General features: G+C 43.7%; 1 protein-coding gene across 1 annotated transcript in view; it reads left to right on the forward strand.

Moving 5' to 3' along the window:
* Positions 1–16,262, forward strand: part of LOC133540674 (uncharacterized) — a 74,191-nt gene that overhangs the window by 24,368 nt on the left and 33,561 nt on the right. Inside the window, exons 15-22 of the mRNA XM_061883489.1 lie at positions 1,224–1,481; positions 1,543–1,803; positions 1,868–1,917; positions 3,516–3,726; positions 7,008–7,268; positions 8,842–9,102; positions 9,174–9,434; positions 13,367–13,627. Of these exons, the coding sequence (XP_061739473.1) occupies positions 1,224–1,481; positions 1,543–1,803; positions 1,868–1,917; positions 3,516–3,726; positions 7,008–7,268; positions 8,842–9,102; positions 9,174–9,434; positions 13,367–13,627 (1,824 nt within the window). The remainder of the gene's footprint in view (positions 1–1,223; positions 1,482–1,542; positions 1,804–1,867; positions 1,918–3,515; positions 3,727–7,007; positions 7,269–8,841; positions 9,103–9,173; positions 9,435–13,366; positions 13,628–16,262) is intronic.

Raw genomic sequence — 16,262 nt, forward strand, 5'->3', positions numbered from 1 at the left:
GTAATTTCACCTATTTGGGTTCGAAATATTTTTTTTTGCAAACAAGTGATTATAGTCTGCAAACGATGTCTTGTGGTTGAGTATCTGTGCTGTATGTCAGAAACAGCGGGAGGCAGGGTGCAGGTAAAAAGGTGTCAAATGCTTAAACCAAAATTAAACAAAAGGTGAGTGCCCCTAAGAAAAGACGTTGACGCTTAGGGAAGGCTATGCAGAACGAAACTACAACTGAACTCGCTACAAAGTAAACAAAAACAGAATGCTGGACGACAGCAAAGACTTACTGTGGAGCAGAGAAGGGGTCCACAATGTATGGGTTCTTTAATCGATCCATTTTCTGTATTGATTAATCCAGTGTTTTTCAACCTTTTTTGATCCAAGGCACATTTTTTTGCGTTGAAAAAATACCGAGGCACAACACCGGCAGAAATCATTAAAAAAACGAAACTCAGTTGACAGTAAAAAGTCGTAGTCGCAATTGTTGGGTATGACTTAAAACCACAACCAAGCATGCATATCACTATAGCTCTTGTCTCAAAGTAGGTGTACCGTCACCACCTGTCACATCACGTCCTGACTTATTTTGAGTTTTTGCTGTTTTCCTGTGTGTAATGTTTTACTTCTTGTCTCGCGCTCCCATTTTGGTGGCTTTTTCTCTTTTTTTGGTATTTTGTTGTACCAGTTTATTTTGTTGTACCAGTTTCATGTCTTCCTTTGTTTTAGCAATCAAGAATATTTCAGTGGTTTTTATCCTTCTTTGCGGGGACATTGATGATTGTCATGTCATGTTCGGATGTACTTTGTAAGTCTTTGCTGTCGTCCAGCATTCTGTTTTTGTTCAGTCTTTAGCAGGTTCAGTTTTAGTTTCATTCTGCATAGCTTTCCCTAATCTTCAATGCCTTTTCTTAGGGGCACTCACCTTTTGTTTATTTTTTGGTTTGAGCATTAGACAACTTTTTACCTGCACCCTGCCTCCCACTGTTTCTGACATCTCCAAAGCAATTAGCTACCGGCTGCCCCCTACTGATATGGAAGAGTATTACACGGTTACTCTGCCGAGCTCTAGACAGCACCGACACTCAACAACAACACATCATTTGCAGACTATAATTACTGGTTTGCAAAGAATATTTTTCACCCAAATAGGTAAAATTACATCATCTCCCCCGGCACACCAGAAAAACACTCTGAACAATAACGTGACCTGCAACTAACTCCTGTTCCAGAGCCGTGCGAGCCGACAGACCTGAGAGCCGAGGGCTCGTGTGACAACGACACATTTGCGGCGCATTGGTCGGCAGCCAAAGGGGCGATGAGCTACGTGGTGTCGGTAACAGGAGACCTGGGGTACGTTACCACTTTCCAAACCAACGAGACAATGACGGAGGGAGCCCTTCCTTGTGGCCAACTCTTCACGTTCACAGTAAAAGCGCAGGATGACCGATGTGATAGTGCTGGGAGCCAGCCTGCTGTGCTCAAGACAGGTATGGCCCTTCATTTGTAGGCCTTCCTTACTTCAGTTGGTGTAAATCGCCCCTTTTCCAGGCCCTTGCGTTCCTCAGCATGTGGAGAGTTACACACACTGTGAAGACAACATAGGCTCGGTTAGCTGGGCTGGCACAGACGGCGCGGACTACTACTTGGCGATCGCAGTGGGACGGGACGGCCACACCCACATGTGCATGACGGTCAACACCAGCTGCACTTGGGACGACCTGCACTGCGGCGAGCGGTACACGGTCCACGTCATCGCCGATGGCGACACGTGCGGCAGCAAGCCGAGCAACAGCACTACCATACAAATGGGTATGAGACTGCATACCGCATGTGAGCAATTTGTCTCTGTTATTAAATGTGCTTACTTCTGCAGCGAGCTGCATACCCCAGAATGTGGTGTCCTCAGTCAACTGTACAACAAAGGTTAGTACTTTATACCGCTATCTGACCACAGAACTTTCCTCCAGAAGGTCTTATCTTTGTCCATGTCATGTCAGATGTAACAAAAATTGAGCTGTTTGGCCACAACACCCAGCAATATGTTTGGAGGGGAAAAGGTGAGGCCTTTAATCCCATGAACACCACTCCTACCGTCAAGCATGGTGGTGGTAGTATTATGCTCTGGGCCTGTTTTGCTGCCAATGGAACTGGTGCTTTACAGAGAGTAAATGGGACAATGAAAAAGGTGGATTACTTCCAAATTCTTCAGGACAAACCTAAAATCATCAGCCCGGAGGTTGGGTCTTGGGCGCAGTTGGGCGTTACAAAGGAATGGCTAAATTAAAAGTCCTCATGTGGTCGAAATAAGATTTTGTGATGCCAAAAAATATCGATCGGCTAGATAAGTGCATCTACTTGGTATCATTACAGTGGATGTTAGGTGTAGATCCACCAATGGCGTTTGTTTACATTGTCACGCCGGTGAGCTACGGTGTGTAGTGAGTCATGTTTGGCAATTCCTCGTCCTGCAGTGACAATGATACTTGTAAGAAACTTACATTTTTTGTCGCCATGGAGACAAGGATTAGTGATTTAGAAGTAGCCAAAAACACTGCCAACGGCGGATGGACGTTAGCCGCTAGCTAGTGTTGCGTTTGGACCAGATGTTCCTCCAAGGGAATTTAAGTTGCTGGTCAATCCCAAGTTCTTTTGATGACACATAAACTGAGTTTAAATGATCACCCAGAACAGAATAGGTATTTTGCAATTTATTCCAAAGCTTTGGGAGACCAGCCTAAAAACATCACATTCAATTCGCATCGCCTAGTTGAGCTGAAAACCTTACGGAAGCGCTGTCTTCTTCAATATGTCCCTCGCCCCCACTCACCAGAACGAATACACATGTCTATTGTCCTCCTTAGCTGTGGATAGGATGAGATAAGAAGGGAGTATTGCTACTCCTCACATTCCTAAAGCCAAGGTTAACTTGCAGTGTACCATTGACATGAGATTATAAAATAGAAAGAGTATGAATAGAAAACAGTAGCTATTTTGAATATGACTATAGAAAGAAATACCTCTTAAATATGGATATATGTAGATATCTATCTCAGTCGCTAACGACACATGTCTTAAAGCAGTTGTTATAACTTCACCTTTATCCTTACTTTTTAAGCCAAAATGCATCCATTCTCCCTTTTCTGTCTACACGCCGAGTCTGCTCATAAGTGATCCGTGATTGTGCGCTTCCGAATATGCTCCCCTGCTCGTAAAACCAGCAATGTCACGACAAACACGCATCAAAAGTGGTAAAGGAATGGCTAAATCAGGCTAGAATGAAGGTTTTAGAATGGCCTTCCCAAAGTCCTGACTTAAACGTGTGGACAATGCTAAAGAAACAAGACCATGTCGGAAAAAGCAACACATTTAGCTGAACTGCACCAATTTTGTCAAGAGTAGTGGTCAAAAATTCAACCAGAAGCTTGTGGTTGAATTGTGAATTCTTAACAAGTGTATATAAACTTTTGACCACGACTGTAAATGCTAGGAGTTCCAAAATTCTGTAATTTTGCATTCCCCAGGTGGCATCACTGACATGGAATCCAGTGGAAACGGCAGACTACTACATTGTAACAGCCGGGGCAAACAGCAGCCATGAAGTCCAGCTTAGCACCAACGACACCTGGACCGTCTTCCACCAGTTCCTCTGCGGTCAGGTTGACTTCCTGACCGTGCAGGCGGTAGACTCAGTCTGCACCAGCCGCCACAGCGAACCATCAGTACTTAAGTCAGGTAGATTTCCCTTCAAATATTGCTCAAGACCTAACAAGGCAATTTGATGTCAACTCTCATTAAAACAGTAGAAAAGGTGATATATCGCACTTTAGAGGTTGCCCTCTAGGGGGTTCTCCTGACCACCACACATATATCGATAGGACTTTTCAGTCCGGCGTGTCTCTATATGCTCTCTGGCTCCAACTCCCACCCCATTGTCTCGGCCCGGCTGCTGCTAATAAGCATGGCAGGCGATTGGATGATCATTCCCAGCTGGGTAATCCAATCACCTGCCGGCTGTGCTTCGAGGCCGGTCAAAGTTGGGAGAGTGGCCCTGCCAGCAATCTGAGGGTTACTGGTTCAATCCCCACCTTCTACCATCCTAGTCACGTCCGTTGTGTCCTTGGGCAAGACACTTCACCTTTGCTCCTGATGGGTCCTGGTTAGTGCCTTGCATGGCAGCTCCCGCCATCAGTGTGTGAATGGGTGGATGTGGAAATAGTGTCAAAGCGCTTTGGGCTCCTTAAAAGTGGGTAGAAAAGCGCTATACAAGTACAACCATTTACCATTTGTTTTTACCATTTTTATTTTACCCCGCTCCGCGGCTGCCCCGCAGACCACGCACCCCTCCACACGCACTATTATTAAATCATATCATCCACAACAAAGGATAAGGGGCGGTACGGATCGGTTTGGTAGAGTTGCCGTGCCAGCAACTTGAGAGTTTTAGGTTCGATCCCCGGTTCTGCCATCCTTGCCCCTGCCATGGTGTCCTTGGGCAAGACACTTTACCCACCTGCTCCCAGTGCCACCCACACTGGTTTAAATGTAACTTAGATATTGGGTTTGACAATGTAAAGCCCTTTGAGTCACTGTTTTAACCCAAGACGATTATAGAATTCCAGAAACGTTTCCCTTATTCTCAGGAAGTCAAACGGGTTTTAATATGCAGCACAAAGACCAAGAACAGGGGTGTCTAAGTGGAGGGAAACGACACCATATTCTCCGGACTATAAGGCCCACTTAAAATCCTATTTTTTTAATCAAAACTCGACTTATAACCCAGTGCGCCTAATGTTCTGGTTTTGCTTACCAACCTCGAAGCAATTTTATGTTGTAAATGGTTTAAGGATAAGTGTGACCAGTAGATGGGAGTCACACATAAGAGATACGTGCAGACTGCAATATGACTCAAGTAAACAACACCAACATTTTATATGTACATTTGAAATTATAGAACATTACACACGTCGCTCAAAAATCCATCAAAATGTTTTAGTACAACTTTGGTAAGGTATGAAGCCGCATCGCTTGATGGTTTGTACTGTGCTTCATAGGAGTATTATGCTGTGTATGTATATAAGGTGTTGCGTTTCGGACCAGATGTTACTCCGAGGGAATTTAAGTTGCTGGTCAACCCCAAGTTCTTTTGATGACACATAAGCTGACTTTAAATGAATCCCAGACAGAATAGGTATTTTGAAATTTATTCCAAAGCTTTAGAGAGACCAACCTCAAGAACAACACATTTAATTCGCATCGCCTAAGTTCATCTGACAACAGCGAATCCACATATCTATTCTTCTCCTAAGCCTGGGACAGGGAGAGATAAGAAGGGAGTTATGGCTACTCCTTACATTCCAAGCTCAAGGTAGTCTACAGTGTACCATCGGTCATGAGATGAATAATAGATAAAAAGAGTACAAGATGGAACACTAGCTATTTCAAATATGACTAGAGTTTAAAAAGAAATAACTTTTATCTATCTCCGTCAAAGGTAAGACATAGCTGCCGTTTTGTTTCGCAATATTATGCAAAAGCAACTTTTCTTACCTTTTGGTACCTGTTGATGTTTATTTGGGATCTGCATAAGTGCTGAAAAATTGCATGTGTCCGCCTTTGTAGTCCTTGATAAGATTCTTCTTTTTCTCTATCTTATTTTTATGGGACATTCATTCTCTATTGTTGCCATTTTCAATATAAAGTAAAGTTGTAACTTAAATGTCAGTAAACTCGCTATGGAAGCGCTAAAACATACCGGTATAGTGAGTTTACATTATTCACCGAAGGAATTTTAGTTATTAGAGAGTTCCGGTCTGACGGTTTTTCACGGGACACATTTCCGGTGCGCCCTGTAGTCCGGAAAATACGGTAGGTTATTCAATAAAAACTACATAATCAATGTTAAGATGTAAATATACGTGGATTGATTTCTCCAGATTCTCAGAACCTTTTGATGATATTATGGACCGTAGATTTTGAAATCCCTAAATTTCTTGCAATTGCACTTTGAGAAAGGTTGTTTTTAAACTGTTTGACTATTTGCTCAGGCAGTTGTGGACACGATGTCGAATATTTCCCAAAACAATTTGAAATGTGGACTTGTCAGACCACAGAACACTTTTCCACTTTGCATCAGTCCATCTTAGATGATCTCGGGCCCAGAGAAGCCGGCGGCGTTTCTGGATGTTGTTGATAAATGGCTTTCGCTTTGCATAGTAGAGCTTTAACTTGCGCTTACAGATGTAGTGACCAACTGTATTTAGTGACAGTGGTTTTCTGAAGTGTTCCTGGGCCCATGTGGTGATATCCTTTAGCGATTGATGTCGGTTTTTGATACAGTGCCGTCTGAGGGCTCGAAGGTCACGGTCATTCAATGTTGGTTTCTGGCCATGCCGCTTACGTGGAGTGATTTCTCCAGATTCTTTGAACCTTTTGATGATATTATGGAGCGTAGATGTTGAAATCCCTAAATTTCTTGCAATTGCACTTTGAGAAACGTTGTTCTTAAACTGTTTGACTATTTGCTCACGCAGTTGTGGACAAAGGGGTGTACCTCGCCCCATCCTTTCTTGTGAAAGCATTTTTTGGGAAGCTGTTTTTATACCCAATCATGGCACCCACCTGTTCCCAATCAGCCTGCACACCTGTGGGATGTTCCAAATAAGTGTTTGATGAGCATTCCTCAACTTTCTCAGTATTTATTGCCACCTTTCCCAACTTCTTTGTCACGTGTTGCTGGCATCAAATTCTAAAGTTAATGATTATTTGCAACAAAAAAAAAGGTTTATCAGTTTGAACATCAAATATGTTGTCTTTGTAGCATATTCAACTGAATATGGGTTGAAAAGGATTTGCAAATCATTGTATTCTGTTTATATTTACATCTAACACAATTTCCCAACTCATATGGAAACAGGGTTTGTATTTTTTGTTGAGCACCCCAATAGTCAGTATTTCATTATTAATGATGTGTCAGAAAAAAATCCAACATTTATTGTAAATGGTTCCTCCCATAGAGCCGTGTCCACCTACTGCTGTCTCCACTGCCATGAACTGCGAGGCGGAGATCGCCGTCATATCGTGGAGCGCCTCTGCCGGTGCGGAATTCTACACGGCCACAATGACACGGGAAGACGGTCAGACCCACGGCTGCTGGTCTGAGGGTGTGCGGTGTGGCGTGCCGGACGTCCCGTGCGGAGAGAATTACACGGTCACTGTCGTCGCCTCCAATGGGAACTGTCACTCGGAGTCCAGCGAGGAGAGCATGTTACAGTCGGGTGAGTTTTTCAGTTTTACTGAACTTGAGGTATCAACTACATGACCACTTCTCTTCCATAGGACCAGTGTTGGATATATATTTGTTTTAACACTAAAACATTGGTCAGCATGCCCATTGGTAGTGTAGTAGTTCACATACAGTAGATACTTTCATGCAACAAAGGTGGTGCAAGAGTCTCAGACTCACTATCCCAGTTCAACTGTCCATCCATCCGTCCATCTTCTTCCGCTTATCAGAGGTTGGGTCGCGGGGGCAGCAACCTAAGCAGGGAAGCCCAGACTCCCCAGCCTCTTCGTCCAGCTCTTCCCGGGGGATCCCGAGGCGTTCCCAGGCCACCCGGGAGACATAGTCTTCCAAACGTGTCCTGGGTCTTCCCCATCACCTCCTACCTATCGGGCGTGCCCTAAAAACCTCCCTAGGGAGGCGTTCGGGTGGCATCCTGACCAGATGTCCGAACCACCTCATCTGGCTCCTCTCCAAGTGGAGGAGCAGCGGCTTTACTTTGAGTTCCTCCCGGATGGCAGAGCTTCTCACCCTATCTCTAAGGGAGAGACCCAAACTCATTTTGGCCGCTTGTCCTTTTGGTCATAACCCAAAGCTCATGACCATAGGTGCGGATAGGAACGTGGATCGACCGGTAAATTGAGAGCTTTGCCTTCCGGCTCAGCTCCTTCTTCACCACAACGGATTGATACAGCGTCCGCATTACTGAAGACGCCGCACCGATCCGCCTGTCGATCTCACGATCCACTCTTCCCTCACTCGTGAACAAGACTCCGAGGTACTTGAACTTTTCCACTTGGGGCAGGGTCTCCTCCCCAACCAGGAGTCAAGTTCAACTGGGATTATGGGAATGTTGTCACAAGTCAGCTAAGACACACCAAAGTTGGTGTGAAACTTAAAGGCATAGTTTCAAGTAGGGCTGGGCGATATGGACGAAAAAGCATATTTCGATATATTTTTACTTGCCTGGAAAAGGGTGGAGTGTCCACCCCGAGTCCCGACTCTGGACAGCCAGCACTTCATCCATGGCCACTGGACCTGTACACCCCCACCCCCATCCACAAGGGACAGGGGGGCAGAGGAGAAAGGAAAAGAAACGGCAGATCAACTAAAACAAAGATAACATCTGCGGCTGAGGCCACCCCATTAGACAAGAAGTTTTGTCCTTGCACAGATAGAAAAAGTACAGCTTGAGCACACTAAAGTTGTGTGATAACTTACACATCATTATTCTAACAGTGGCTGAGTTGCTGTTGTTCCCAAACTCTTCCATTTTCGTATAAGAAAGCCGAGAGTTGACTTTGGAATATTTAGGAGCGAGGAAATTTCACGACTGGATTTGTTGCACAGGTGGCATCCTATGACAGTTCCACGCTGGAAATCATTGAAAGCGGCCCATTCTTTTTACAAATGTTTAGAGAAACAGTCTCCACGTCGAAGGGCTTGATTTTATACACCGAGTGATATTTTTATTTATTTACATTCATTGATTAGGACGCCTGATTCTGATCATTTGGACGGGTGGCCATTAGTGTAAAATTAACAAGCCCCTTGCCCCTCCTCTCTAGCACCGTGTGCACCCAGCGACGTGGCCGTGATGCTGGACTGCGCACGCAATGAGGCCGTGGTCACCTGGAACGCCACCAGGGGGACTCTGTCCTACAAAGTGACTGCTCAGAGCTCACTGGGGACTCAGTCTTTTTGCGAGAGCGCCGAGCCAACCTGCACCTTGACCAACTTGACCTGCGGGCAGTTTTACCTTGTCCAGGTGGTGGCAGAGGGGGAGGTCTGCACCAGTCTGCCCAGCCCCCCAGCACAGTTCAAATCAGGTAAAAACTAAATATTGTGTATTTCTGAGAAACAATATTCAGATTTAATTGTCTTGTTATGCACGTCTTAGTTCCCTGCACACCGGATATTGGCTCCGTGGTTCTAGACTGCGTCACCGGAGCTGCCTTACTGGACTGGGGCTTGGCTGAGGGGGCATTGAGCTACTCGGCCACAGCCGCGTCCTCCAGTGGTCATGTTTCTACCTGCAGCTCCAATCATACCGACTGTGAGCTGCTGGACCTCCAGTGTGGTCAGACATACACGGTGGTCACTCTGGCATCCGACCAGGACTGCAGCAGCCCGCCCAGCAACCCTTGGATGCTTGAATCAGGTATGCTTTATGCAAAATAAATCATCTAAAGAACATATTCTAAAGGTAAAAGATCAAGAATGTGTTCACAAAGTAAAATTAAATATTAAATTCATTATTTTATATGATTTTTCTGATTTACTAATCGTCTTTTGTTTTTTCATTAGTCAAGTTTGTTCTCCGCCATTGTGCGCGCCATTTGTTTCCCCTTTTTTTTAGTTATAGTGTTTAATAAATAAAAATGTACTTGCATTCTCGCCTGGCTCGTGCCAATTTTCCTTTGCGTCGAGAAACAATCCAAGTTTTAGTCCAAGTCCTGACAAACACATGATGTAAGTGTCTATGTTAGCCGACTATCAAAATAACTTTAAAAGTCTTATATAAGTGTTATAATGAAGACAAAACATGTTGTAAGTGGTCATATTAGCTATATTAGTCTACTATTAAAATTACTTTGAAAGTCTTATATAAGTGTTACAATGAAGGCAACACATTATGTAAGTGTCTATATTAGCCTACTAGCAAAATTACTTTAAAAGTCTTAAATAAGTGTTGTAATGAAGGCAACACATGATGTAAGTGTCTATATTAGCCTACTATCAAAATTACTTTAAAAGTCTTAAATAAGTGTTGTAATGAAGGCAACACATGATGTAAGTGTCTATATTAGCCTACTATCAAAATTACTTTAAAAGTCTTAAATAAGTGTTGTAATGAAGGCAACACATGATGTAAGTGTCTATATTAGCCTACTATCAAAATTACTTTAAAATCTTATTTGTCTTATAATGAAGACAACACATGATGTAAGTGTGTATATTAGCTTGATATCAAAATGACTTTAAAAGTCTTATATAAGTGTTATAATGAAGACAACACATGATGTAAGTGTGTATATTAGCTATATTAGCGTACTATCAAAATGACTTTAAAAGCCTTATAAAAGTGTTATAATGAAGGCAACACATGATGTAAGTGTCTATATTAGCCTACTATCAAAATGACTTTAAAAGTCTTATATAAGTGTTATAATGAAGACAACACATGATGTAAGTGTCTATATTAGCCTACTATCAAAATGACTTTAAAACTCTTATATAAGTGTTACAATGAAGGCAACACATGATGTAAGTGTCTATATTAGCCTACTATCAAAATGACTTTAAAACTCTTATATAAGTGTTATAATGAAGACAACACATGATGTAAGTGTCTATATTAGCCTACTATCAAAATGACTTTAAAACTCTTATATAAGTGTTACAATGAAGGCAACACATGATGTAAGTGTCTATATTAGCCTACTATCAAAATTACTTTAAAACTCTTATATAAGTGCCTGATTAGCACTCCAACTAGTCAATAACGTCGACAAAGCACACCTTTGTGCATTCACGCACAGCATAAAACGTTTGATGGACAAAGTGATATAAAGAAGGAGTGGAAGATTTTACATGTAAACAAACTGTCGCGTGACAGTCCACTCTACGGTGAGTTCAAGAGCCGCCGAAATTAGTAGGACAAAACGATGTTGACCAAATGCCGTCATCGGTGAAGTGTACACACAAACATTAAACAGTGGTAGTTCCAACAGTTGGTAAGGTGTGTGCCATGTTTGTCCTCAAACACAAAACATACAGAAACAAAAATGTTATATTTCCCCCATCTTTTTATATTTTCAATCCTTTTTTAAAAATGCTCCAGGGAGCCACTAGGGCGGTGCTAAAGAGCCGCGGATTGCTGAAACCTGTTCTAATGGAATCTTGCCTGTTTTTTTTTGTATACACCTGAAACCATATAACAGGGCCCAGTTGAATACCTTATATGGTAAATGGTTCCAAAAAAGTGAGGTATTAATAATTGTTTGCTGTTGGTCCTTAAAAACCTACTCAGTGGCCTAGTGGTTAGAATGTCCGCCCTGAGATGGGTAGGTCGTGAGTTCAAACCCCGGCTGAGTCATACCAAAGACTATAAAAATGGGAGCAATTAAATCCCTGCTTGGCACTCAGCATCAAGGGTTGGAATTGGGGGTTAAATCACCATAAATGAATCCCGGGCGTGGCCACCGCTGTTGCTCACTACTCCCCTCACTTCCCAGGGGGTCGAACAAGGGGATGGGTCAAATGCAGAGGAACATTTTCAGCACACCTAGTGTGTGTGTAAGACTATCATTGGTACTTTAACTTTAACAGAGTGCTCCTGTTGTCCATCTATCCATCCATTTTCTACCACTTATTCCCTTTGGCGTGGCGGGGGTTGCTGGTGCCTATCGTAGCTACAATCAGGCGAGAAGCTGTGTACACCCTGGACAAGTCGCCGCCTCATCGCAGGGCCAACACAGACAGACAGACAACATTCACACTCACATTCACACACTAGGGACCATTTAGTGTTGCCAATCAACCTATCCCCAGGTGCATGTCTTTGGAGGTGGGAGGGGCCTATCCCCAGGTGCATGTCTTTGGAGGTGGGAGGGGCCTATCCCCAGGTGCATGTCTTTGGAGGTGGGAGGGGCCTATCCCCAGGTGCATGTCTTTGGAGGTGGGAGGGGCCTATCCCCAGGTGCATGTCTTTGGAGGTGGGAGGGGCCTATCCCCAGGTGCATGTCTTTGGAGGTGGGAGGGGCCTATCCCCAGGTGCATGTATGTCCTCCCTGTGAATGCGTGGGTTCCCTCCGGGTACTCCGGCTGCTCCTGTTGTATACACGCTAAAATATCTACTGTAGTTTTTACGGTAAAACCCCCCCAAAAAAGTCACCAGAGTTTTACTGTAAGAATGAAAATGGTACCAATACTTTACAGTAAAAACTGACAGCTCAGTCAATAGAATATTTGGCCCTTGAGGCAATATCAAATTAACATTAGAGCTGGCCCGCCGGTAACACCACATTCACCGCTAATATTCATGCTTGCCAACCCTCCCGATTTTCCCGGGAGACTCCCGAAGTTTAGCGCCCTTCCCGAAAATCTCCCTGGGCAACCATTCTCCCGATTTCCACCCGGACAACAATGTTGGGAGCGTGCCTTAAAGGCACTGTCCTCTACAACATGCCAGCACGTCCTCTTTTCACATAATATATGCGACTTTCACAAACACATACTTGGTCAACAGCCTCACAGGTCACACTGAGGGTGGCCGTATAAAGAACTTTAACATTGTTACACATATGCGCCACACTGTGAACCCACACGAAACAAGAATGACAAAACACATTTCGGGAGAACACCCTTACCGTAACACAACATAAACACAACAGAACAAATACCCAGAACCCCTTGCAGCACTAACTCTTCCGGAATGCTACAATATACACCCCCCGCTACCACCAAACCCCGCCCACCTAATTTTTATTTTATTTTTGAATTTATTAGCCCGCGGAAAAAGTTAATGTTGATATTTACCTCAGAAGGCTGCAAATAGAAAAGAGGCACTAATTTTTTAAATTACGTTTTATTTAATGTACCACTGATGTTTTCTCGTTTGTTTTTTGAAAGTTGATTTTGCACTATTATGTTATATAAGCTCTGCCTGTTCCATGGGAGGAAGCCCGAGTACCCGGAAGAAACCCACGTAGTCACGGGGAGAACATGCAAACTCCACACAGAAAGATCCCGAGCCCGGGATTGAACCCAGGATTACTCAGGACCTTCGTATTGTGAGGCAGATGCACTAACCCCTGTACCACCGTGCTGCCCTATTTAAGCCTTGCTTGTTCAATATTCATTGCAAAACTTGTTTGGGTCCCTATTTAAAGGTTAATTTGTTCAACCTCGGCCCGCGGCTTTGTTCAGTTTTACATTTTGTCCCACTCTGTGTTTGAGTTTGACACCCCTGCACTAGAATGTTGCTGTAAAAACATCAGTGGTATGACAAAAAACTGTGTCACTCATCCTGTTCATCAGTCAGTTATTTGCATACCATAACCCCAATTTTTTAATGAACTTCCCCTCCAGCGCCGTGTCCCCCTGGGGGTGTGGTGGCGCTCCTGGACTGCCCCACCAACACGGCTCAGGTGGGTTGGCAGGCCAGCACGGGGGCGGACACCTACCTGGTCCAGGCTGTCGGCGTGGAGGGACAGGAGTCGGTCTGCGAGACGGGGACCCGGTCCTGTGTCCTCTCGGGTTTGGGGTGTGGCCTCACTTATAACATCAGTGTGGCCGCCATTAACAGTGTGTGCAACGCCTCCCGCAGTGACATCACGGCGCTACAAGCAGGTAAGATGAACGTACATGAAGGCAGTACAGTCATCCATCCTGTTATCGCTGTTAATTGGTTCTGGACTTGAACATAGGCGTGGATCTACATTTCTGCCAGCGGGTGCTCGGACGGGCGGTGAATCTGACGCTACTTTTCTGAGGCGATGTCTACACTAAGCCACTGGGGCGGTTTAGCTCGGTTGGTAGAGTGGCCATGTCAGCAACTTGAGGGTTGCAGGTTCGATCCCCGCTTCCGCCATCCTAGTCACTGCCGTTGTGTCCTTGGGCAAGACACTTTACCCACCTGCTCCCAGTGCCACCGACACTGGTTTGAATGTAAATTAGATATTGGGTTTCATTATGTAAAGTGCTTTGAGTCACTAGAGAAAAAGCGCTATATAAATATAATTCACTTCACTTAAACGAATAATTATTTAGCCTACCGTATTTCCTTGAATTGCCGCCGGGGCGCTAATTAATTTAAAACCTCTTCTCACTCCGGCGCTTACCAAAGGCATGCGGTAAAGGCAAGCATGCGCTAATTATTTTAAAACCTCTTCTCACTAATTTAGGCCTGCGCTTATAAATTTGAGTGTGATGTAAGGATACCATCATGAAAAGCACATTTATTCAAAAAAACGTTATTATGGTCTTACCTTTACTTATAAATGAAGTCCATGCGCAGCTCCTTCTGATCAAAAGCATCGATAACTTGTTTATAGAAGTCTTCCTTATCTTTCTTCAGTTTTAAAAGTCTCTCTGTCTCGATGGAGATCTTCCTTTATTACCTCCTGTTTCGAAAACTGTTTTATTTTAGATATGTAATCCTCCATGTTAAAAGTGCAAGCGAGAGGAAAAAATAAACGATCGCTGCTTGTTGTCACTTCTTCTGCAGCCGAGTAGTCGCAAGAAGGATCACTAGCGCCCTCTACCACCAGGAGGCGGGAGTCATTTAATGACTCATATTTGACACACCCAGCTACGGTATATTAATAAAACAAAGCTGCTTACTGTTCTTTTTGGCATATTCAATAGCTTGGACCTTAAATCCTACTGACTAGCTCTTAATCTTTTTCCCTTTATGCGATTTCAAATGATTGAAATCAGCCTCCTCAATTTTGAAAATGATGACAGGTGAAGTGTCACTCGGGACGTGACGAGTTTGACCCGGTGGAAATTCTAGACATGCGCTAATGAAAAGAATATTTAGCGAAACGAGTTTGACCCGGCGTTAATCTTCTCACAGCTGACTCTTCTCACCCTGGACACAAAATATTCTCCCCTCTTCCCTCATGCAGTAGACTACGATCCATCCAGACCCACACCTCCCGCCACCTGAACAGTTTTTTCCCCTCGGCCATCAGACACGTGAACAATACCAAGATCTGATAGCTCAATTACAGCTCATGTTATTCTATTCTGTGTTATATGTCTTTTATGTTGCACGATTGCGCCAGGTAAAACTCCTAGTTTGTGAACCCGTTCTCAAACAATGGCAATAAAAACTTTTCTGATTTTGATTTCTGATAATTATTTTGGGAAACGAGTTTGACCCGGCAGTAATTCTAGGCAGGTGCATACTATATACCCGGCGGCAATTCAAGGAAATACGGTAAGCCCCGTTTCGGCCACACTAAACTATCGTTTAAGGTCCGATTATTTCTTGAATCTCCGGCTCTTGGCTTTGTATGGACTCATTGATCGCTTACAAACTGAGTAAGTACCTTAATTGGGCGCAGTTGGGTGTTCCAACAGGACAATGACCCCAAAAACATGTCAAAAGTAGTAAAGGAATGGCTAAATCAGGCTAAAATTGAGGTTTTAGAATGGCCTTCCCGAAAACCTGACATTAACATGTGGACAATGTTGAAGAAACAAGTTAATGTCAGAAAACCAACACATTTAGCTGAACTGAACTGGAGCTTGTTCCCACTACCGCACCTTAAAGGCCTACTGAAATGAGATGTTCTTATTTAAACGGGGATAGCAGGTCCATTCTATGTGTCATACTTCATCATTTCGCGATATTGCCATAGTTTTGCTGAAAGGATTTAGTAGAGAACATCCACGATAAAGTTTGCAACTTTTGGTCGCTAATAAAAAAGCCTTGCCTGTACCGGCAGTCGCAGACGATGACGTCACATGTTGATGGCTCCTCACATATTCACATTGTTTTTAATGGGAGCCTCCAACAAACAGTGCTATCCGGACCGGGAAAACGACAATTTCCCCATTAATTTGAGCGAGGATGAAAGATTTGTGTTTGAGGATATTGAGAGCAACAGAATAAAAAAAAAATTAAAAAAAATAAATAAATACATTTTAAAAAGCCATTGCATTGGGAAGGATTCAGATGTTTTTAGACACATTTACTAGGATAATTTTGGGAAATACCTTATCTTTCTATTGTGTTGCTAGTGTTTTAGTGAGTTTAATAGTACCTGATAGTCGGAGAAGTGTGTCCACGGGTGTCTTGACGCGCAGTGTCTATGAGGGAAGTCACGAAGCTGCAGCAGGGCGGAAGTTCTGCTGATATCCGGTAAGAAGCGACTTTTTAACCACAATTTTCTCACCGAAACCTGCTGGTTGACATTTGGTCTGGATTCATGTCTGCTTGACCGCGCTCTGATCCATAGGAAAGTTTCACCTCCAG

Source organism: Nerophis ophidion, linkage group LG22, assembly GCF_033978795.1.
Source record: "Nerophis ophidion isolate RoL-2023_Sa linkage group LG22, RoL_Noph_v1.0, whole genome shotgun sequence".
Lineage (NCBI taxonomy): Eukaryota > Metazoa > Chordata > Actinopteri > Syngnathiformes > Syngnathidae > Nerophis > Nerophis ophidion.